General features: G+C 36.9%; 1 protein-coding gene across 1 annotated transcript in view; it reads left to right on the forward strand.

The window, feature by feature from the left end:
* The first annotated feature begins 625 nt into the window (after positions 1-625).
* The window catches only part of MCHR2 (melanin concentrating hormone receptor 2), a 33,007-nt gene continuing 9,589 nt past the window's right edge, over positions 626-24,043 (forward strand). The window contains exons 1-3 of the mRNA XM_012444178.2: positions 626-807; positions 9,350-9,559; positions 13,797-13,991. Of these exons, the coding sequence (XP_012299601.2) occupies positions 626-807; positions 9,350-9,559; positions 13,797-13,991 (587 nt within the window). The remainder of the gene's footprint in view (positions 808-9,349; positions 9,560-13,796; positions 13,992-24,043) is intronic.

Here is a 24,043-nt window from a genome sequence, read left to right on the forward strand (position 1 = left end):
TGGCAGTGAATATTCCTCCTTGAATACTTCTTTGCACATGGTGCCTCTGCTAGCTACAGCGCTTTTCCCACACCTGTATTTTGCTAAGCTAACTCTTCCTCATACTTCAAGATAGTCCAATAATCACATCAGGAAGGCTTACCCATTTCGTTTCTAAACAATCCAAGTTCAGTAGACCCCATGCACTTTATAGCAGACAGAGAGGATATATTTAACAACATAAGTGTTACAGGAGTACTAGGCAATATGAACAGATCTACAGACCAATAAGAATAGATGTGATCTATAAACAACCAGGACCAGTATAAACTAAGTAAATGTCAGCTATGCACAAAACATGTAATACAGTAAGATGTGGTAAGATACAAAGACTATCATGGGGCTTCTCATGCTGTTCTGTAACTTGCTATTTATTTATCTTTTATGGTAATCTGTGAGATTGTTATGAACAAGGACCAATCATACTCACTCTGGAATCCTGAGTTCCATGGAATCTTGGTTAAAAAAAAAGAGGTCCCAGTAAATATTATTTGAATTAAGTAAAGGAAATTCTATTGAGGGAATGTTCACTAAATCAATCACTTCCTATTACTTCACAGCTTTAATTCCTGGAAGTCCATGAACAATGAATCCATTTCACTCATCTTATTGGAACACCTCTACTGAACTTTTAAACAAATCCTGGAATAAAGAATTTGCTTATCAAACTGCCAGTGTTGTAGATACAGTCATCCTCCCTTCCATAATTGGGATTATCTGTTCAACAGGGCTGGTTGGCAACATCCTCATTGTATTCACTATAATAAGGTAAGGGCTCCTTTTTACTTCCTTCCATACTTTAGAAAACTACATTCAAATCTCCCAAAATAAATCCTTTCCCCTGTAGTATTTTGCTTAATTAAATGCAATTTTGGAAATATTTGCTTAAGATAATTAAGATAAGTAAAGAAGACTCTACAAGTACTTTCATCATGTGTTAGGTAACATCTCAGTTGCAGATCTCAACAAGCTAAGACCTAGGCCAATGCTTACTGCTGGGTCAGTGAGATTTTAGAGCAATGATTCTCAGTCTTAGCTGCATATTAGAATCACCTGGGGAGCTTTAAAAACTCCTGATATGCAGTTTCACCCCAGATCCATTAACTCAGAATCTCTAGGACTAGGGCCTGGGTAGAATTTGAAATTGCAATGCAACAATTTATTTACCAGCAATAAGAATTATCCTAAAAAGCTGACCTGTTTAGGCAGGTGAAAGAGATTCTTTTACTCACTTGGGCAAAAGAGAGACTTTATCTGATCACCAGAGGATGCAGGGAGTCATGGGCTGTTCTCCTTCATGTAGACCAGCCTATATTACTCAAACTGAGAGACATCTGCCCCCCAGTACCTACTGCCTGGGTACCACATCTCCCACCTAATTCAGGTAATTTCTTTGTCTCAAGTAGAGCATAAGATTTCACCTGGAGAATAAGAACTGATTATTTGTTTTCTAGGGACTTGACCAAATGGACTCAGAATTAATGCACACAAGCCCTATAACCAGTTGATATATATTTGCTATCCTGATTATTTTCACATGTAAGTTTTGCTGGTTTTAATAAATATAGGATGTTAACCTTTTCATCCTGATTTCTGATTATACTTAAAATCGCCACTTTTAAAATGTTTGTCCATATTTATATGTTACAAAAGATATTTTAGACTGCAAGTTTAATATCCCTTATCCAAAATGCTTGGGACCAGAAGTGGTTCAAATTTCAATTTTTTTTTATTTTGCACTGTTTGTATATACATAATGAGATATCCTTGAGATGGGACCAAGTCTAAACATAAAATTCATTATGTCTCATTTGCACCTTATAAACATAGCCTGTAAGTAATTTTATGTAATATTTTAAATAATTTTATGCATGAGACAAAGTTTCTGTGCATCGAACCATCAGAAAACAAAGGCATCACTCTCTCAGCCACCCATGTGGACATCTGTGGTGGTTTGGCATCACTGTCATTTCTGACTCCATATTTACATCCAACTGATAAACAATCACTTTCTTACACTTATTCAAACAAATGTACTTAGCAGTAAAAACTATGACCATTAATACCACTAATACAGTGAAAAAATAATGTGTTCAGGGTAACTAGGCAGCTTAGTAACATCACCAGAATACCTGCATTGGCTGCGAAATAGCAGCTGAGGGGGCTAGGAGGGCCATTTTTCCCTTGGAGACGCTGTCTGTTGTGCAGCAGCATTTTGACTGCATCCCATCAGATGAGGTCAGGTGTGGAATGTTCTACTTGTAGGGTCATGTTATTCCTCAGAAAGTTTCAGATTTTGGAGCATTTCAGATTTAGATTTTCAAGTTAGGGATGCCCAAGCTGTGCTACCTAATAGGTGTTTTCAGCATCATATTAATACATGCAACAAACTTTTGTGGCACAAATTACACTTAAAAAGCACAGTTGTGAATTCATTTAGTCTCCAAACGTCAGTACTATTATTACAGCTATTTTGGGAAAGAGGCTCAGATGACTAAATAACTGGTCCAGCATCACAGAGCTAGTGAAGAGCAATCCTGGCAATTGAACTCAAATCTTATTCCGAATTCTAGGCTATTTTCTCCAAAACTAATGAAAACAAAGAGGTCATCAAAATTAGAGAGACAGTTGTTGGATTTACCATAAAGATAAAAGAATACTCACAGGCTTAATTGAGAGCAAGAAGAGCCCTCAGGATGGTCATGCAGATGGTGCTCATCACCCCTGAGAAGGCTCAGAACTCGTCACTTCCCCAGGTGGCATCTCATCAGCCAGCCCTCTCTCAAACTTTCATTTTCGCCATCTCTGCAATTAGAAGTAGAGAACAATGGTATTTTTTATACCAGCCATAGCTGAAGATGTATTTAGTACATTGGGATTCTACTCTTAATAAATTCAGGCATTCCTTATTGTGTCCTATAAAGACATTTATGAATATCAAGCATTTTAAACACTTTTTGAGTGCTGGAAGAAATTCAACTCAATATATATTACTAAATACCTATTGCCTGCCCCACATTGCCCTAGGGTTTATGAAAATACCAAAAAACTGACAGCATCTATCTAACAAGTTGATATTCTAGTGGAGAAGATGAGATCTAAACTCATGGAATAATTTGAAAAATAATACAAGAAAGACATTAAAAACAATCATTTGAAGGAGAAAAAGATGGCTCAGATAAGTTCCAAGAAAGAAAATGGAAGTAATCAAATATTCTAAGGGAGCCTCAAAGAGGCAATAGTGCTGAGTAGAGAGTGAACAGCCAGAGACTTGAGAATGTTTCTAGCTCACCCCCTTTGGCCTATTGGACCTGCCTAGTTCTCCTTCCATCTCTCCCTCATGCCCCTCGGTATTTCTGCCCTGCTCTTCTACAGATACATATAAGGTGTCCTACACCCAAAAGCCTTGGTACCGCCATTGAAAAACCAAGTCCTTATTAGTTGCTAGCCCTTCTGAAATGTTTGCATCTTTACAGGCAATGTTTATATGCAAAAACTCTTTAGTGTGGGATTCCAGGTCTTGTGACCAGCTGTTGAAGAGATATTTTGAGCTAGAGAAATTTCTTGGACTCCTCAATTTACACCAGTAGATAACAGCTTAATCCCATCTACGTATATAGAGAAAAAGTTGGAAAAAAGGAAGACATGTGCAATGTGAACTCTTCTAAAGTTAATTCTGAGCTATAATTTATGAAAACAGATTTTCAACATAAAGTTAATAGTAGTCAAAAAGTGGGGAAAAAACACCTGAACTAATATACTGACCAATTTGTTTGCATTATTGTGAACAATATATCATTTCTTCATATAATCATTTTATATGTAATGTGAGAATATACATTAGATAAAGGAATGCTAATGGAGCTTTTAAAATAAAGATTTTAATATCAAAAAGTACTGGGAACAACTTTCAATTAAAACAACAGTTTTAATTTTTTTGCTAAGACTTTAATACTTTTCTTTGCAAATTGCTCTCTAAAAATTTATTAATATTTCAAAAGTCATTTGAAAGCAACTTACCTTTATTTATTTATTTGGCTAGGAATTTATCAACTTGTTTGCAAATTGCCCTCTAAATATTTTAAGGCAATTTGTATTAATGTTTTCATCATGCTTTTCCATGATCTTTTATTTGTTACTTTCTGAACAGACAAGTGAATTAAATAAAATATTAATAAATATTTTATTTATTAATAAATATATTTTATTTATTAAATATATAATAAAAATAAGGAGAAATAACATTTAAACAATATTTAATGACTTTCCCTTTTATGGTAATAATTGTATCAAAACCAGTATTCATCAATAGAACTAAAAGTTAGTAAAATCATTAATGATGCTGGAAAGCAAGCAATGAACTAATTTCTGACTTTGCCAGATGAAGACTAGAAGCATATATAAAATAAATATGTTTAAGGAAGATGGAGCTTCAAGAATAAGATGTTCTATGTGCCTTTTTTAAAAAGCAAGAAGCGATTTGTGCATTAAGAGGGTGACTGTAAAATAATGAGGCCAGATCATCGGTAGCCTGTTGTACATTAGCAGGTCAAAGGAAACCAGTTTAGAAAATGTACGCAGAAAATTGAGCCAATTATAATATTTTGTTCTTGCATTCCCAGGAGACAGATTAATGAACTCAACCCCTTTACTCTCAGCTATTCTCCACAAGCACAGCAGGCCCTGGGAATCACCTGTACTTCAATAAAGGGACTAACTTTTTTTTTGTCAGGTCCCCTCATCCACCTTCTGAACTCATCTTTCTTCTGTTTACCAACAGACTCCCTTGAAGTGGGCAGAGTCTCTATAAAAGGTGCCCTATCCTCCAAAAATAAAGAGTTCCCATTTTGTCACTTCCTGCCCTCATCTCCCTGTCAAGTCAACTAATTCACATTAAGTTATGAATTCATGAAACAGAGGTTACAAGATGGACAATGTGTTAACCTACAGGAGTACTATCTAATGGTAGAATTCCAGTTGCTGACAGGGATGGGAAACGTTTTAGAACAGAGGTCTCTTCCTTTTTACCCCACCCAGATTAAACAATAACTAACAGCTCCCTCTACCCAGCCCTCTACCATTCCAAGTGTCAGCCATACACACATCTTGTTGGAACTGACCCCCATCCTTGGCTGCACAGATATGTTTTAGATGCCAGAGTACAATGCAACAACATCTGTTCATATGTGCTGTGGTCCAGTTGGCCAATATCCTCAGCTGGCTTAGGAATCCAAAGGAGTTAAATGGCTTGCCTAAGGGCACAATGAGTGATGCCATAGAAATGAACATAAAATTCCCAGTTAAGTTCTCTTTCCACTATATTACTCTATGTATCTAGAGCGGGGTTGGCAAATATGTAACTCTGCTGTAAACTCTCACCCTTAGCAGTCATCTCTAATCACACAGGTCTGTCCTGTATAGCGTCTGTGTAAGGACTCAGAATTCTTCTCAATACAGTGCTTCAGGAAATGACTATTGATCCATTGGCATTGGCTCATGATAGCAATTTAATTCAACTAAATGCCAAACGGGATAGTAAGGCAACCCAGAGATTAACAAGAGCAGGAAGTCAGTTCTACATCCCTCGCCCCAATGCTACTTTCCTCTCCCTGCCCCAAGCTGGAGGGAGAAAGAGAGAAAGAAATTTTACAGACCTCAGGAGTCTAGGCTGCCTGGTGGGAGCTGGAGCCACAGTGTTATTTTGGACCATGGAGTGAGGGCTACAGGAGAAGCTGGAACCATGAGAGAGATGCAGCCACTGCCCAAGATGCCGACAGCAGAGAGGAGAAAGAAATATTCTGGCTTCTCTTTTCCTCCTTACTCTCCAGTTCCCACTGGTGCTTCTGATTGGCCAAACCTAATCAGAAGCCAGTTGGCAAAGAAGCCTGAGGACAGGCTGGCAAATGACAAGCACAGCAGCCCACATATGTAGTGTTACGGTTTGTTAGTTTTACTTAATCCATATCATATATTGTTATTTCTGATTGTAAAAGGTCCGCATGGTTTTAATAGAAATTTTGAAAGAATGTCAGAAAATACAAACAATAAAGTAAAACATCAGTCTCAAATAGGTGATTACTGTCATCACCTAACATATTGTTCCTGCAAAATTTTTAACAAATAAATTTAGAGTCATGCTATATACATAATTTTATATAATTAAAGAATTATATAAAATTTCTTAAAAAAGAATACTGATTATGTATATTTAACAATTTCTTGGGGGGAGGGGCAAAAAAAGAATTTCTTGAAAGAATACTGATTATGTATATAGCATGACTCTAAATTTATTTAATTTTTTTAACTTAATAGTATAAGTATTTTCCTATCTGATTAAATATTCTTTCAAACTATGACTTATAACAGCTACATCCTATTGAATGTGGTAGTGTGGAGTACCATAATTTATTTTATCATTCCTCAAATTAATGAGCATTAGCTATGACCACATTAACCATATGGAACACATGTTAGCCAAAATTATCACAAGTCTTTGTATTTTATTTTAAATGTATACATCATAAGAAATATAAATCTCATGAAGTCTGACAACAGGAAATCTGAAGATAAATGAGACCTAAAAAGGAATATAATTTATGTGTTAGAGATTCTACAATTTCTATTTAGTTGTTTTTAATTTTGATGTTGCGGCTCTCAGTAAAGAAGACAACAATAAATATAATGCATTATTTATATTGCCCTAGTAATTTATGTCCAGATACAGTTATCAATTGCTTCAAATTCTCTTTGTACTATACAGAATATCATCTAGAAACACTTTATTTCATTCTTTTTAATTGCCAGTTAATGGCCTGCACTGTCCCCACAATAGAATTACCATAATTCATTATCAGTAAACGATGGGTACCCCTCCAGAGAAAAGCAAGAGCCGTGGATCTAATTGCTACAATTGAGACCTAAGCAACTGCTTATGGTTTATACCCCAATTCACATGCAAATAACATCTATTTATAGACTAAGATTTATGATTTTTTTTTTTTTTTTTTAGTTTGGAGCTCTTTCTGACTGCTAATATTTGTCCCTCTTCTCTGTCCCTTCTCCATTTCTCACTCTCAATGACCCAGAGAGGACAGGGGATGAGAGTACAAGGACAGTCAGCTGGCTGCTCTTTTGTTTGACATGATCTTTTCTTCCTGTCTCTTCTCCCACTTGGTCATTCTGGTGTGAGCCACCAAGTTCCTGAGGGCAAGAGACCAACCTGTTTTTTTAGTGGCAACAACAATGTGTTGTTGAATGGTATGGTTGCTGAATAAGGACTCCATGGCAGTAACTTCTCCAAATGCTGCCAAGGCCTGGAGAAGAGATGGGCTCACTCCGTCTGATGTTTCACATGAGAATCTGACAGCTGAGAAATGAAGTTCATGGGCTATAGAAGTTGTAGCCAATGAATAATGAAGACACACAATAACTTCCAAACAGCAAAGCACTAGCCCTGAAATAGGAGTAAACTAGCAACTGTGGCATAATCTTAGGACTGTTTCTTATATGCTCTTTAAATTCATATTTGTCCACATCTGCCAAGAAACCTGTCTTGACACTTCCTAGGAAAGAGGAGAGGGTCCCCTTCTTTGTGCTTCTTGTACTTGTCTCTAGTTTTCACCTATCAAATTGTTAATTGATTGTTTATTTATGCATGTCTACACGATAAGCTCCTTGATGACAAGGTTTATACATAATTTAGCTTTACGGCTTTAGAGCACAATATTATGCCTGCCATATAATTGATGCTCAATAAAGTGTTTGTTGAATTAATGAACAGCATCTCCGAAAGATGATACCTGTTTATTATTGAATGTGCCAGCTCCTTAAAATAAGAACCAATTAAATTTTAAATTTCTGCTCTCAGAAATGTATTTCATCTGGTGATGAGAATGCCACATCTAGATAGCATTGAATTCACTTCTCCCACCCCCTGCTCCCCACAGGAGACAAGAGATCATTCTCAGTGCCGTCTGCCAGCTCCCTCTTTTCAGATGACTCTCCTCCCTGTCTGGATCTCGGGGTCTTTATTAACAGTATTTGCTAATCGTTAGATTTTACTGGAATATTTCTAAGTCATTGTTGAAATCTTAACAATGGCCTCAGCTGCAACAGGAAGAAAATGCATTAGACAACAGAAATCATTTATTTTCAGTCTTCAGCTGTTTTAAATACTAGGAGTGAGTAAAGACTAAATCTTTTGCCTGGGTGTATTTAAAAGACTAAATCTTTTGCCTGAGTGTATTTAAAGTTGGTATAACTTGTTGCTGCATAAAAAATTACCCCAAACGTCTCAAAAAAAATTACCCCAAACATAGTGGCCTGAAACAATAAACATTTACTGTCTCACATGTTTCCAATGGTCAGGAATACAGGAGCAGCTTAGCTAGTTGGTTCTCACTCATGATCTGTCAGAAAGTTGCCGTCAAGCTGTCTTCCAGGGTTACAGTCACCTGAAGGCTTGGCTGCAGCTGGAGGATCTACCTCCAAGATAGCTCACTCCCATATCTGGCAAGCTGGTGCTGACTGGTTGTTGACTGGAGCTTCAGTTCCTCTCCACATGGACCTCTCCATACTGTTACTTGAGTATCCTCAGAAGATAGCAGAAGGCTTCCACCAGGGAGAGCAATCCAACAGAGCAAAGAGAAACCCCCACAATAACTTTGTGACCTAATTTCAAAGTCACACTGTCACTTCAGCCATATTCTTATTGTTAGAAGCAAATTAATAAGATCAGTAATCAAGGAGAGGGAATTAGGCTTCAACTATTGAAAGGAATATCAAAGAATTTGTGGACATTTTTTTTTTCGAGATGGAGTTTTGCTCTTGTTGACCAGGCTGGAGTGCAATGGTGTGATCCTGGCTCACTGCAACCTCTGCCTCTTGAGTTCAAGCGATTCTCTTGCCTTGGCCTCCCTAGTAGCTGGGATTACAGGTGCCTGCCACCATACCCAGCTAATTTTTTGTATTTTTAGTAGAGATGGGGTTTCACTATGTTGGCCAGGCTGGTCTCCAATGCCTGACCTCAGATGATCCACCCACCTCAGCCTCCCAAAGTGCTGAGATTACAGGCGCGAGCCACTGAACCTGACTTGTGGACATATTTTTAAACCACCACGGTAAGTTACCAAATAAATAGTTCAAAATGCTTAAATATACACAAGTCTAGGCATTTCCTCTATGCATTTGTGTAGGTTTTCCTTTAACATTTAAAATGCATTATGGCAATTAAAAATTTGTATCAAGTAGCATATATTGAAGAGTCTGCATACATTCAATGTCAATCCTCAGTTTCCTCCATCTCTTTCAGATCCAGGAAAAAAACAGTCCCTGACATCTATATTTGCAACCTGGCTGTGGCTGATTTGGTCCACATAGTTGGAATGCCCTTTCTTATTCACCAGTGGGTCCAAGGAGGAGAGTGGGTGTTTGGGGGCCCTCTCTGCACCATCATCACATCCCTAGATACTTGCAACCAATTTGCCTGTAGTGCCATCATGACTGTAATGAGTGTGGACAGGTAAGTGAAGGACTTCGAAATATCTTAATATAATTCAGCAGTGCCTGTGCTTCCCCAAGCTCATTCCAATTTAAGCAACATCAGTTTTGGTTTATAACAGCACAGCTCTTCTTCGTTTGTTTGTTTCACTTCAGGACTGATTACTTAAGAATATTTTGTTTAATTTTCACAGAGGTCTATTTTTAATGGAAAATAAAACACAACAATCTCTTTTTTTCTAATCATTCTTTTTGACTCTGCTTTATTTACAATTCACTGTAAGAAGAAAATCACAAAACCATGAAATATTAGAAACTGGAATGAATTTCCCCCATCATTTTTACAGTAAGAAAACTGAGGCCCAGAGAGGTGAGGAGATTTGCTAGAAGGACACAGAGAATTAGTGGCAGAGCCAAGAATTAAAGTAGGTTTCCTTAGTCCCTGTCCAGGGCTATTTCTGATACGTTTACTGTCTCATATACTTGTTATTACTTCACAGCTCTAAGGAATCGGTGGAGTAGAGGTTCCTATACAACCATGAAGCAATTTCCCAGTGCCAGGAAGACCATCTTTTACAAACATTATTGTGATTGGTTAATACAAATGCTGTCGTTTTATATCATTAGAAATGTATTCCACTATGTCCTGGAATGTGCCCTAGCCCTTTTCACCATCCATGTAAGCTAATGTTGTTTGAGGAGATGATGATGGTGGTCACTACTTATGGAGTCAGTGAGTGGGAGAGCTCAGTTCAGATCCAAGTCATCGGACTGTAGAAATGGCAGGTAGTTGTAACTGCCCCACTATCTGGCCTGTCTAGAAAACTTGCAATCTAGGATGAGACCTGCATTATCCAGATGCAGAATGTCCACACCAGGTCCTAGCAGCTCACCCCAAACAGAAACAGGGCCTAAAGACAACCATAGTATTTCCAACAGTGCTACTCTGTCTTCCAGAGCAACCCACTTAAAATCTCCATCTGCCTTCTTCCCAACCCAACCTTAACCCAACATATTTAATCCTCCTGCTCTGATCTACTGTCTTTTTCCTTGGATACAAATATATTACATAAATCACTTTATGTGTGTTTGTGTGTCTGTGAGTGTGTGATTTATTGTCTAGTTACCCTGAACCTCAAATGTAAATTCCACAAAGGTCTTTGTCCACCAATATATCCTAAATGTGTGTGTGTAACAGTGCCTGGCACTCAGGTGCTCAAAAAATATTGATGAATGAATGAATGAATGAATGAATGTATTGAAGGATATGTTAAATTTCCCTGGGTTCATCCAAAAATCTTCTTTAACCCTGCCTCTTTCATTCTTCCAAATGGGACTGTCGGTGGGGAAGTGATGAGCCATTCTTTAGATGAACAAAAAAAAAAAAAAGGCAAGGTTCATATAAATCATTCACTCTAAAAAAAAATGAATAATCATAGCAAATTTTTAAAAATCCTTGTTTTTCTGCAAGAGAATTTCCAAAATATAGAATGTGCTTCTCAACTTATAATTAACACATTTTTAAATCAATATATGGCATAGGTCTAGTTAGCTCAGCTGATGCCAGCCAATGTGACCGTGTTGTGAGAAAAGCCCCAGAAGCTTGTTTGGGTTCCAACACCAGGAAGGAGGCCTTGAACAGACCAGGTTCACTGTAGAAAAGCAACTTAAAGTACAGGCCATACCAATAGTAATCCCATCTTGGGGATAATATGAGCTTCTTTATACCCTGTGCCTTGGATGCAAGAGAATATTGACTTTTTTTGGGAAAAAAAAAAAAAAGATGTATTCTCCTGTAAATTTCTTACTATAAATGAAGTAAATGGGCATTTTCTGTCTTGGAGCAGACCAACTGTGTGTATTTCCTAATATTGACAGGTTTTTCTCTGCGTGTGTGTGCACACATGCATGCATGTGTATCTTACACCTAGCCTTTTGTTTTGTTTTGTTTTGTTTTGTTTTAATCCAATGGACATAGTATGCTAAAATTTCATTTCACATTTAAGACATTCTGCCCTTTCCTTCCCCTGGCCTTCACTCTGGAAAATCAGGTGGTAAGAAACAAATGAAGAGGATATAAAATGGAACCATTTCCCTCCTCACATTTCTTGTAATTCTAACTCTACTAAATTCATAAAAGTTTAAGAAAATCTGCAATTTTGTAAAAGAGAAATGAGGCTTGCTTTATAAGAGCATAACTAAATGTCAGTGCCATCAATATGCCTTAGTGTTTACATATTTAAATCATTTTAATTGCCAGTTTATGGATCATACATTTCAAGTGTTTCCAATAACTCATTTTTCTTTCCCTAATTAGTAATAACTGCAAGTGTGTAGAATATTTAGTAGTGGACTCTTACCTCTATAGCCATACAAAAACAATATAAACATCCAAAATGTTTGCCTTCAAATGAAAGCTACCTAGACTTTCATTAGTGGCTACTTTTATAAATAAATTCTGTAAAACATCAAGAGTAAGTAGGAGCCAAAATTTGCAATTTATTCATTAATTTATTCAAAAATATTTATTGAGCATGAACCATATGCCAGAGATTGTTGGACACAGGGGATATAGTGGCCTTAAACTAATAATCAAGGCTCCTGCCCTCATGGGGCTTTCATTCTAGTGGTATAGACAGACATTAAGTGAGGAGTCCCACAGGTAAATATTTCCACATAGTGATAACACACTAGGAGGGAAAAGCAGAGTCTACCTATAATCTTTTATAGTTATGTTCCTAGTATAGAATGGGTGGTCAGAGAAGCCTTCTCTAAGAGGGAGACCGTTAAATAGGAACTTGAAGGAAGAGTAGGAAGAAGCAGAGGCAGATCCTGTCAGGCAGGTAGAACAGCATGTGCCTGACCTTGAAATGGGAAGAGCTTTGAGGAAGTCAAGGGAGAGACTAGCATAGGCTCCAGCTTGAGCAGTAGGCAGGACCAGGTGAAAAAAAAGACCTGTGGATCATGGGAGGAATTCTGAAAATCGATGGAAAACCACTGAAAGGTTTTCAGCTGGGGAGGGATGCTATCAGAGAAGATTCCTTAATTGCTTGATGCCATGACATCATCATCCTATAATTCCAGTAAAAATGATGACTGGGCTGCTATGCAGTCACTACATCATCCACTTCCCCAGCAGGGAGAAAAGAGGCTCTTCTCTCCTTAGCCACGGGGAATGCGTGTGCAGTGTGCAAAGGATGGGTAGCTGTGGAGCCCTGACCAGAATCCACTCTCTGCATGCCAAAGGTCCCTAAACTGAATGCAAAATATCCTGCTTCTGGTGCAAAATTGAAAGAACAAGAGGACAAGACATTTTTCATTTTTATGAGTCTTCATTAAATAGCTTTACAAAAACTTGGAGAAAATTAAGTGACCATAGAAACCATTTTTACATTTGTCAAATTTCTACTAATACTATCCTCCACCACCCCCAGACCCCAGCAAGGCTGTACTTTTTCAAATAGCCTTCCTTCTGAATCTGAGCTCTCTTTTTCACTCTTCAGCTTTCATTTTGCTCTGAAAAATTCTTGGATTTGCTGGAGGACCAAATGTATTTGATATATCAGAATTTCAAGTTTGATTAATGATTACCCTTTTTTTCCCCTGGCTCTAAAATGAAAAGAGATAAGATAAAGAAAAATGCTTCCCCATGAAATGAGCACATTTCTTCCCTCTGGTTTCTAGCCTAAGTTCCTTAAGGAATTTGCATTGTGTATACTAGTCACACTTGTTCATCCTCACTGTGACTTCTGTGAGCTGAAACTCCATGGGCCTGGTGACTTTAGTGTAAAGCCATCTGGGCAAAATGTTTGTTCTGTGTGCCTGAACCCCCTTCTGCTGAGGGATTCTCTTAGCCCCACACATTCCCCTCCTTCCTGCCTCTGTGTCAGTAAATCCTGCTGGGAAAAGGGTCATTTCCTCCTGGAGGAAATCCCTTTTCAGAGACAAAGCTTTCCAGAGTCTCATTTATGGGAAAAGCCCCTTTGTAAAGAAAGAGTTTGCACTGCAGAATTTTACCATTATCAGTGTGTTCACAGAAGGAACAGCTATTTCAGTGAGTGGTTTATTCACACTTGCAGGGTCAAGAATTGTTTTCTCTACAGATACTAGGCAGCTCTTAAAAAATGTAACTTTCTTTTGCTCTGATAGAGGTGTGCTTCACAATAATGCTAATAATTTACTCTCATCGTGAACCTTTCATCCTTGGAGCTCAGTGCTTTTATTGATTGTTCTAAAAGTCTTCCTAACCGGCTTTGCAGGTACTTTGCCCTCGTCCAACCCTTTCGACTGACAAGTTGGAGAACAAGGTACAAGACCATCCGCATCAATTTGGGCCTTTGGGCAGCTTCCTTTATCCTGGCATTGCCTGTCTGGGTCTACTCGAAGGTCATCAGATTTAAAGACGGTGTCGAGAGTTGTGCTTTTGATTTGACATCCCCTGACGATGTACTCTGGTAAGTTGTTAAAACTTAAGAAGAATGAGTTGAATTAAGTTGTGAAGTACTTCATTCTCCTTGTCAACGTGTGAGCAGCCTTGAAGGGCATCCTTGTGGATCCTCTTCTTACCAGTTTCTCTGCTTATGTTTCTCCACACATGCAATCAAGGTGATAGTTTGATTTTTAAGGGGAGGGTAACCTTTAGAAAAAGATTTTTAATTCAATCATGTAACCTCAGTAGACATACATATATTTAAATATGGATTTTAAAGAGTCATAGCAGCCAGATGCAGTGGGAATGCAGCAATCAAGGGAGGTAAAGAATTTCCAGAGTCACCCAGAGTCAAACCTCATCAGTATGCAATTGTAGTTTGCTTGAATTGTGTCCCCTGTAAAGATATGTTCAAGTCCTACACCAGCGCCCCCCATACCTGTGAATGTGACTTCATTTTGAAATAGAGTTTTTTCAGATGTAATCAAGCTAAATTAAGGTCATGTTGGATTAGGGTAGGCCCAATGACTGTGTCCTGATAAGGAGAAGCAGATTTTAAGAAACACAGAGGCACACAGAAAAGAGAATACATGTGAAGACAGAGGCAGAGATTGCAGTGATATGTGTGTAAGCCAAGGAACACCAAGGATTGCCAGAAACCAGCAGAGCGGGTAGGAGGGAGCATAGAGCAGATTCTCCTTCAGAACCTATAAAGAACCAAACTTGCCAGCACCTTGGTTTCATATGTCTAGCTTTCAGAACTGTGAGAGAATAAATTTCTATAGTCTTAAGTTATCCAGTTTCTGCTAATTTCTTACAGCCTTCCTAGGAAACTAATAGAACTATCATAGCCATTTTATACAATGTAATTTAAAAAGAAATTAAAAGTCTTTAATTTGATATGTGAACACAGAATTGGAATTCATGATTAAATTCTTTGAGCAACTACCAATGGCCAATAACTGCTAGATATTTTTCCATGTGCTGTCTCATATCAGCCTGGCAGATTCCTTTCTCCTACTCCATCACTTATCAAATAGATGAGTCATTTCTGCATTATGTGGACATAGCCAAAGAAGAATGGAGGTAAAGGACCTGCAAATGCACAAATCCAGTAAAAAAAAATTCATATGTGTGAATGTCTTGTTCAGTTTAATATAACAAAGCATTATAGACTAGATGGCTTATAAACAATAGAAATTTATTTTTCACAGTTCTGGAAGCTGGAAGTCCAAGATGAAAGTGCCAGCATGGTCAAGTTCTGATGACAGCCCTCTTCCAGGTTGCAGTCTGCCAGCTTCTCATTCTAGCCTTATGTGGCAAAAAAGAGAGACAGGAAGCAAGCTGTCTTGTGTCCCTTCTTATAAGGACACTATTCCAATCCATGAAGGCTCTACTCTCATGATTTAATTACTTCCCAAAAACCCCACTTCCTCATACCATTATATTGGGGGTTAGGTTTTCAACATAGGAACTTTGAGGGAACACAAACATTTAGAACATAACAGTGTAGCATAGATAGGATTGGACTTCCAGTTCCAAAATGGCAGCATAGAAGCAAGCTAACTGCACCCCCAACAAGCCCTCAGAAAATAAAAAACAAATACACAGCACCAAGGTTATCATTAGCAATATCCCAGAACTCCAGAACTCAAATATGAGGATGAGACGGTTCCTTGGGCTTCAGAGAAGTGAAAAAAACAAAATGAAAAAACCTCTAAGCAGACTGTAACAAAGTCAGACTTCCACATCCATGACACCCTCTCCCCCATTCTGCCTGACACCAAACACATGAAAAACTTCCCCCCAACTCAAGTTTCTACTCTGAAAAAACTGAGATCAAGGTAGACAACCAGCTTTCCCACCACCTTGGGTTCCCTAACAAAATACATGTCTCTGCCTTAACCTATGGAAAGTATCACAAGTGCTGGAAGGGAGAAATATCCCTGAGAACAGACAGAGACAAAGTGGATAGGTGGGACATTTGCTCTGTAACTCAGCCAAAGAAGACACTAAATCTGAATGGCTATTCAACAGCACCACACTGCAGGAGGTACATTCAGCAGGTGTTCTGGGCACAAACCCCTAGCCAGGCTTCCCACACCTCCAGGATATATTCTTTGGGACCTCTCCCATTAAGGAGAGGCTGTGACTGATGGGTTACTAGCGTCTCATCCTCATATTTGAGTTCTGGAGTTGTGGGATATCGCTAATAATAACCTCGGTGCTGTATATTTGTTTTTGATTTTCTGAGGGCCAAACTAGGTGGTTAAGGCATCACCTAGAGCCAAATAATCTCTAGGCAAATATATGCAATAAAAACCTAAACAAGTCAGACAGAGAAGACTGAAATAAATAGCAAATCCTCAGTGCAAAGATGTAGATGTGCATCCACAAGAAGCAACAGCAAACAGTAAACCATGATCTCCCCAAATGGACAAAGCAGGGAACTAGTAACTGACCTTAATGAGACAGCAATATGTGAGCTCTCTGGCCAATAATTCAAAATAGTAATTTTAAGGAAACTCAGTGATCTCCAAGATAACACAGAAAAGCAATTCAGAAATAGAGAAATTTAACATAAGAGATTGAAATAATTTAAAACATTAAAAAGAAAGCTTGGAACTGAGAAATACATTTGTTGAACTGAAAAAGTTACTAAAATTCTCGACAGCAGAATGGGTTAAGCAAAGGAAAGAATTAGTGAGCTTGAAGGCAGGCTATTTAAAAATAATCAGAAAGAAAAAAGGAATGAAAAGAAATGAAGATACAGAAAAAATTACTTCAAAAGACCAAATCTAAGACTTATCCATGTTCAAGAGGGAGTTGAGCAAGAGCAAGGAGTAGAAAGCTTATGCAAAGAAATAACAGAAAATTTCCCAAGACTTGAGAAAGATGTAAATATCCAGATGTAGGAAAATCAGAGAACACCAAACAAAATCAACCCAAAATTTATTATCTGCTTGGGACTCTCTCCAAAGAAGATAATAAATTCTCAAAAGTCAAAGAAAAAGATAGAACTCTAAAATCAGGAAGAGAAAAGAAGCAAATAACATATAAAGGAGCTCTAATTCATCTGGAAATGGACTTCTTACCAGAAACCATATAGGCCAAGAGGAAGTAAAATGACACTTTCAAACTGCAAAAAAAAAAAAACCAGATACTGCAGTCAGCAAAATTATCCTTCAACTATGAAGAAGAGATAAAGTGTTTCCCAGACAAGAAGAAGCTGAAGGAATTCCCCATGACCGGATCTGTCTTACAAGGAATGCTAAAAAGAGTTCTTCTCTTAGAAAGAAAGAAAAAAAACACTAATGTGCAAAAAGAAAACATTTGAAGGTATGAAACCCCTGGATAAAACTAAATACATTTAAAAGCAACAAGCAGCAAGTATTAAAATACTCTAATATTATAATTGTGGTATACAATCCATTCATAATTCTAACATGAAACCCAAAAGACGAATCTATCAAAAACAATAACAGCTATAGCGACCTGTTATGAGACAGATAATATGAAAATATGTAAATTGAGACAACTAACAGTTAAAATATGGGGGAATGGAGTTAAAGTATAAAATTTTTTCCATTTTTTTCTTTGCTTCTATTTTTTGTGATGTAAGATAAATTATCATCTCTTTAAAATAATTTGTTATATGTGTAAGAGTTTTTGGCAGCATCACTGTAACCACATTGCAAAAATCCATAATAGATTTTAAAAATAAAAAGTAATGAATTAAGACATTCCACTAGAGAAAATCACTTTTCCACAAAGGAAGATGGTAAGAAAAGAAGAAAGGAAGAGAAACGTTACAAAACCAGAAAACAAGCAACAAGATGGCAGTAGTTAAGTCCTTACTTATCAATAATAATACTGAATGTAAACGGTCTTGATTTTCCAGTTAAAAGGCAGAGAGTGGCTTAATAAAGAAACAAGACTCAACTATATGCAGCCAACAAAAAACCCACTTCACCTATAAGACACACATAGACTGAGAGTGAAGAGATGGGAAAAGACAGTACATACAACTGAAGATCAAAAAAGAGAGCAAGAGTAGCTATATTTAGATAAAATAGATAGACTACAAATCAATGACTGTGAAAGAAGACAAAGAAGCTCACTCTATAACGATAAAGGAGTCAATTCAGCAAAAGGATATAACAATTTTAAGTATCTCTGCACCCAACATTGGAGCTCCCAAATATAAAGAAAAAACACTAATAGATCTGAAGGAAAAGAGAGGCTGCCAAGTAATAATAGACAGAGACTTGAACACACCATTCTCTGTAATCGACAGATCATCCAGTCAAAAAATCAACAAAGAAACAGCAAAGTTAAACTACACACTAGACCTAATAGACTTGACATTTACAGAACATTTCACCCAACTGTTGCAGAATGAAAATTCTTTTCATCAGCATATAAAATATTCCCCAGAATAACCCTATCAAGCCACAAGACACATCTGATTAAATTCAAAAAAGTAGAAGTTATAGCAAGTATCTTAGACCACAGTGGACTAAAACTAGAAATTAATAACAAGAGGAACATTGGAAACCACACAGACACATATAAATTAAACAGCATGCTCCTGAATATCAGTGGGTTAATGAAGATATTAAGAAAGAAATTTAAAAATTGTTTTGAAACAAATGAAAATTGAAATACAGCATAACAAAATCTATCAGATATAGCAGAAGCAGTACTAACAAGAAATTTTATAGCAATAAATGCTTATATCAAAAAAGCAGAAATACTTAAACAACCCACAAATGTACCTTAAAGAATTAGCAAAGTAAGGTCAAACCAAACCCAAAATTAGTAGCAGGAAAGAAATAATGAAGATTAGAGAAGAAATAAATAAAATTGAGACTAAAAAAAATACAGACGATCAACAAAATGAAAAGTTGGTTTTTCAAAAAGATAAAAAAAACCAACAAACCTTTAGCTAGACTAAGAAAAACAGAGAGAAGATCCAAATAAACAAAATCAGAAACAAAAAATGGAAACATAACAACTGAGACCTCAGAAATACAAAGAATCCAAACAGAGATATAGACCAATGGAACAGAATAGAGGCCTCGGAGGCAACACAACACATCTACAACCATCCAATCTTTGACAAACCTGACAAAAACAAGCAATGGGGAAAGGATTCCCTGTTTAATAAGTGGTGTTGGGATAACTGGCTAGCCATATGCAGAAAGCAGAAACTGGACCCCTTCCTGACACCTTACACTAAAATTAACTCCAGATGGATTAAAGACTTAAACATAAGACCTAACACCATAAAAACCATAGAAGAAAATCTAGGCAAAACCATTCAGGACATAGGCGTAGACAAGGACTTCATGACCAAAACACCAAAAGCATTCGCAACAAAAGCCAAAATAGACAAATGGGACCTAGTCAAACTCCACAGCTTCTGCACGGCAAAAGAAACAGTCGTTAGAGTGAATCGGCAACCAACAGAATGGGAAAAAATTTTTGCAGCTTACCCATCTGACAAAGGGCTGATATCCAGGATTTACAATGAACTAAAACAGATTTACAAGAAAAAAACAAACAAGCCCATTCAAAAATGGGTGAAGGATATGAACAGATACTTTACAAAGGAAGACATATATGAGGCCAACAAACATATGAAAAAATGCTCATCATCACTGGTCATTAGAGAAATGCAAATCAAAACTACATTGAGATACCACCCCACGCCAGTTAGAAAGGAGATCATTAAAAATCTGGAGACAACAGATACTGGAGAGGATGTGGAGAAATAGGAACACTCTTACACTGTTGGTGGGAGTGTAAGTTAGTTCAACCATTGTGGAAGACAGTGTGGCGATTCCTCAAGGACCTAGAAATAGAAATTCCATTTGACCCAGCAATCCCATTACTGGGTATATATCCAAAGGATTATAAATCGTTCTACTATAAGGACACATGCACACGAATGTTCATTGCAGCACTGTTTACAATAGCAAAGACCTGGAACCAACCCAAATGCCCATCGATGATAGACTGGACAGGGAAAATGTGGCACATATACACCATGGAATATTATGCAGCCATCAAAAACAATGAGTTCGCGTCCTTTGTAGGGACATGGATGAACCTGGAAACCATCATTCTCAGCAAACTGACACAAGAACACAAAATCAAACACCGCATGTTCTCACTCATAGGCGGGTGTTGAACAATGAGAACACATGGACACAGGGAGGGGAGCACTACACACTGGGGTCTGTAGGGGGGGAATAGGGGAGGGACAGCGGGGGGTGGGGAGCTGGGGAGGGATAGCATGGGGAGAAATGCCACATATAGGTGAAGGGGAGGAAGGCAGCAAATCACACTGTCATGTATGCACCTATGCAACAATCTTGCATGTTCTTCACATGTACCCCAAAACCTAAAATGCAATTAAAAAAAAAAAGATAAAAAAGAAATACAAAGAATCGTGGGAAACTGTAATGAATAACTAAATGCTAACAAACAGGGAAATCTAGGGAAAATAAATAAATTCCTGGAAACATACAGCCTGCCAAGATTGAACCATGAAGAAATAAACAACCTCAACAAACCAATAGTGAATAAGGAGACTGAAGCTGTAACAAAAAGTCTTTTATCGAAGAAAAGTCCAGGACCTGATGGCTTCACTGCTGAATTCTACCAAACATTTAAATAATTATATATCAATTCTCTTCAAACTTCCAAAAAAAATGAAAAGAAAGGAATATTTGCAAACTCATTCTACAAAGCCAACATTACTCTGATACAAAAACCAACCGGAGATACACAAAAAAAGAAAACTACAGACCAATATTACTGATGAACATAGATGCAAAACTCCTCAACAAAACACCAGCCAACAGAATTCAACAACACATTAAAAAGATCATATATTACGAGCAAGTAAAATTCACCATACAGAAATCAATAAATGTGAGGACAGTTCACCATACACAAATCAATAAATTTGATATATCACATTAACAGCACCAAGAACAAAAACCATATGATTTCAATAAATGCCAAAAAAGCATTCAATAAAATTCAGCATCCCTTTCTGATAAAACCCTCATCAAACTGGTTATAAAAGAAATATACCTCAAAGTAACAAAGGCCATACATGACATACCAATATTTAATTTTGCACTGAATGGGGAAAAATTGAAGGCCTTTTCTATAAGATCCAAAACAAGACAATGATACCCACTTTCACCACTTTTATTCAACATAATGCCAGAGCAATTAGGAAAGAGAAAGAAATAAAGGGCATTCATACTGGAAAGGAAAAAGTCAAATAGGCTTGTTCACAGATGGCATGATATTATGTTTAGAAAAACCTGAAGACTCCACGAAAAAACTATTAAAACTCATAAATGAATTCAGTAAAGTTGCAGGATACAAAATGAACATATAAAAATCAATAGTATTTGTATATGCAGTAATGAAAAATCTGACAAAAAAATCAAGAATGCAATTTTCTTCAAAATAGCTACAAAGGATATAAAATACCTAGTATTCAATTCAACCAAAGAAGTCATATATCTATACAAGAAAAACTATAAAACTCTGATAAAAAATACACAGACATAGATACCTGATGAAAGAAACAGAATGCAAAAAAGATATTCCATGCTCATTAATTGGAAGAATTAATATTGTTAAAATGACATACTACCCAAAGCAATGTACAGATTCAGTGCAATCTCTCTCAAAATACCAATAACAGTTTTTACAGAAACAGAAAAAAAAATCTAAAATTTATATGGAACCACAAAAGATCCTGAATAGCCAATGCAATCCTGAGGAAAAAGAACAAAGTGGAGGCATCATGCAACCTGACTTCAAAATTCACTAGAAAGCTATAGTAACCAAAGAAGCATGGTACTGGCATAAAAAAACACAGTTAATAATGGAACAGAATAGAGAACCCAGATATAAATCCACACATTTATAGCCAACTCATCTTCAACAAAGTTGCCAAGAACATACAATGGGGAAAGGACAGTCTCTTCAATAAATGGTGCTGGGAAAACTGCAAAACTATATGCAGAAGAATGAAACTAGACCCTTACCTCTCACCATACACAAAAATCAAATTGAAATTAATTTAAAACTTAAATCTAAGACTTGAACCTATGAAACTACAAGAAGAAAACATAGGGAAATGCTCCAGGACATTGGTCTGGGCAAAGACTTTTCTGTGTAAGACCTCAAAAGCACAGGCAACCTAAGCACAAATGGATAAATAGGATTACCTCATACTAAAACACTTTTGCACAGCAAAGAAAACAATCAACAAAGTGAAGAGACAACCCACAGAATGGAAGAAAATATTTGCAAACCATCCATCTGACAAGTGATTAATAACCAGAATATACAAAAAGCTCAAACAACTCAATAGCAAAAAACCTCAAAAAATCCAATGTAAAAAATGGACAAAAATCTGAACAGACATTTCTCAAAATAAGACGTACAAATGGACAACAGGTAAATAAAAAGTGCTCAGTATCACTAATCATCAGAGAAATGCAAATCAAAACCACAAGGAGAGATCATCACACCCCAATTAAAGTGGCTTTTACCAAAAAGACAGGCAATAACGGATGCTGGCAAGAATATGGACAAAGGGGAACCTTCATACATTGTTGGTGAGAACGTATATTATTTACAGCCACTATAAAGTCTCCTTGAAAAACTAAAAATAGAACTACCATATGATCCAACAATTCCACTACTGGGTTTATATCCAAAAGAAACAATATTAATGTTAATATATCAAAAAGATGTCTGTACTACCATGTTTATTGCTGTACTATTTAAGATAACCAAAATATGTAATTACTTTAAGTACCTATCAATATGTGAATAAAGAAAATGTAGTATATATATACAATAGACTATCATTCATCCATAAAAAACAAAATCCTGTTATTTATAGCAACATGAATAGAACTGAAGGTTATGTTAAGTGAAATGAGCCAAGTACAGAAAGACAAATATCACATGTTCTCACTTATATGTGGGAGCTAAAATATTTAATCTCATAAAGACAGTATATTGGTGGTTACCAGAGACCAGGAAAGGTAGAGGAAGTGGGTAAAGAAGAGAAGTTGATTAAGGAGTACAAAGATACACTTTGATAGAAGAAATAAGACTTAGTGTTTTATGAATCAGGATAATTATAGTTTAAAATATCCTATTGTACATTTTAAAATAGCTAGAAGAGAATAATTTGAATGTCTCTAGCATTTAAAAAAAGACAAATACTTAAGATGATATTCCAAAAATTATTTTGATTTTTACAAATTATATGAATGTATTAAACTATCACATATACTCTGAAACAATGTATATCTATTATGCATCAGTAAAAATTGTTTAAAAGAAACATAGATAAGATTGTTTATTCATATTTCTCCCACCAGCATTGGCTATCCTCACAGACAAAAGCCATCAGCCAATTGAAAAGTGAAGAGGTCCTTAATCACTGGCGTTAATAGATAAATATGGGTCCCAACCTATCTAAAAGGAGAGCACAACCTGAGGCTGACTATATGATTATACGAATTTGGCCTGTGTCAAAGGAACAAACAATAACAACAAAAAAGATGTGCTATTTTGCACTAACATCTGCTTCTGCTTCTCCTATTTTTGGTTTGTCATTGTAAAAGATATTTAGAGGTTGCAACCTCTCTTATTCCTCCTAGAGTTAAGTCTTTAAGTTGAAGTTGGAACAACTGTGTTGCATTCAGGTTCCCTCTGGTCCCATGTGCTCTCTCTGCCATTCTTGCCACACCCACATAAATTGGGCCTACCTCCTTTCACTGAGATTAGGATTCTGTCAGGAAAGAGGACACTTGGCATCTGTGCAGAAATGGAGTGGACTCACCTGACAATCCAACCTCCTGCTACTTGCCTGGGTTCAAATTTTACCCCTGCCAGTTACTGCTGGGTAATCTTGGGCAAGCCACTTAACCCCTCTGTGCCTCAGTTTTTTCTTCTGTAATGTAAGGGTATTAATGACATCATATTTACGGGGTTTCACGGATTCAATGGGTAAAGATATAC

The sequence above is a fragment of the Aotus nancymaae genome, unplaced genomic scaffold, assembly GCF_030222135.1.
Source record: "Aotus nancymaae isolate 86718 unplaced genomic scaffold, 86718_ANA_hifiasm-v0.15.2.pri h1tg000040l, whole genome shotgun sequence".
Lineage (NCBI taxonomy): Eukaryota > Metazoa > Chordata > Mammalia > Primates > Aotidae > Aotus > Aotus nancymaae.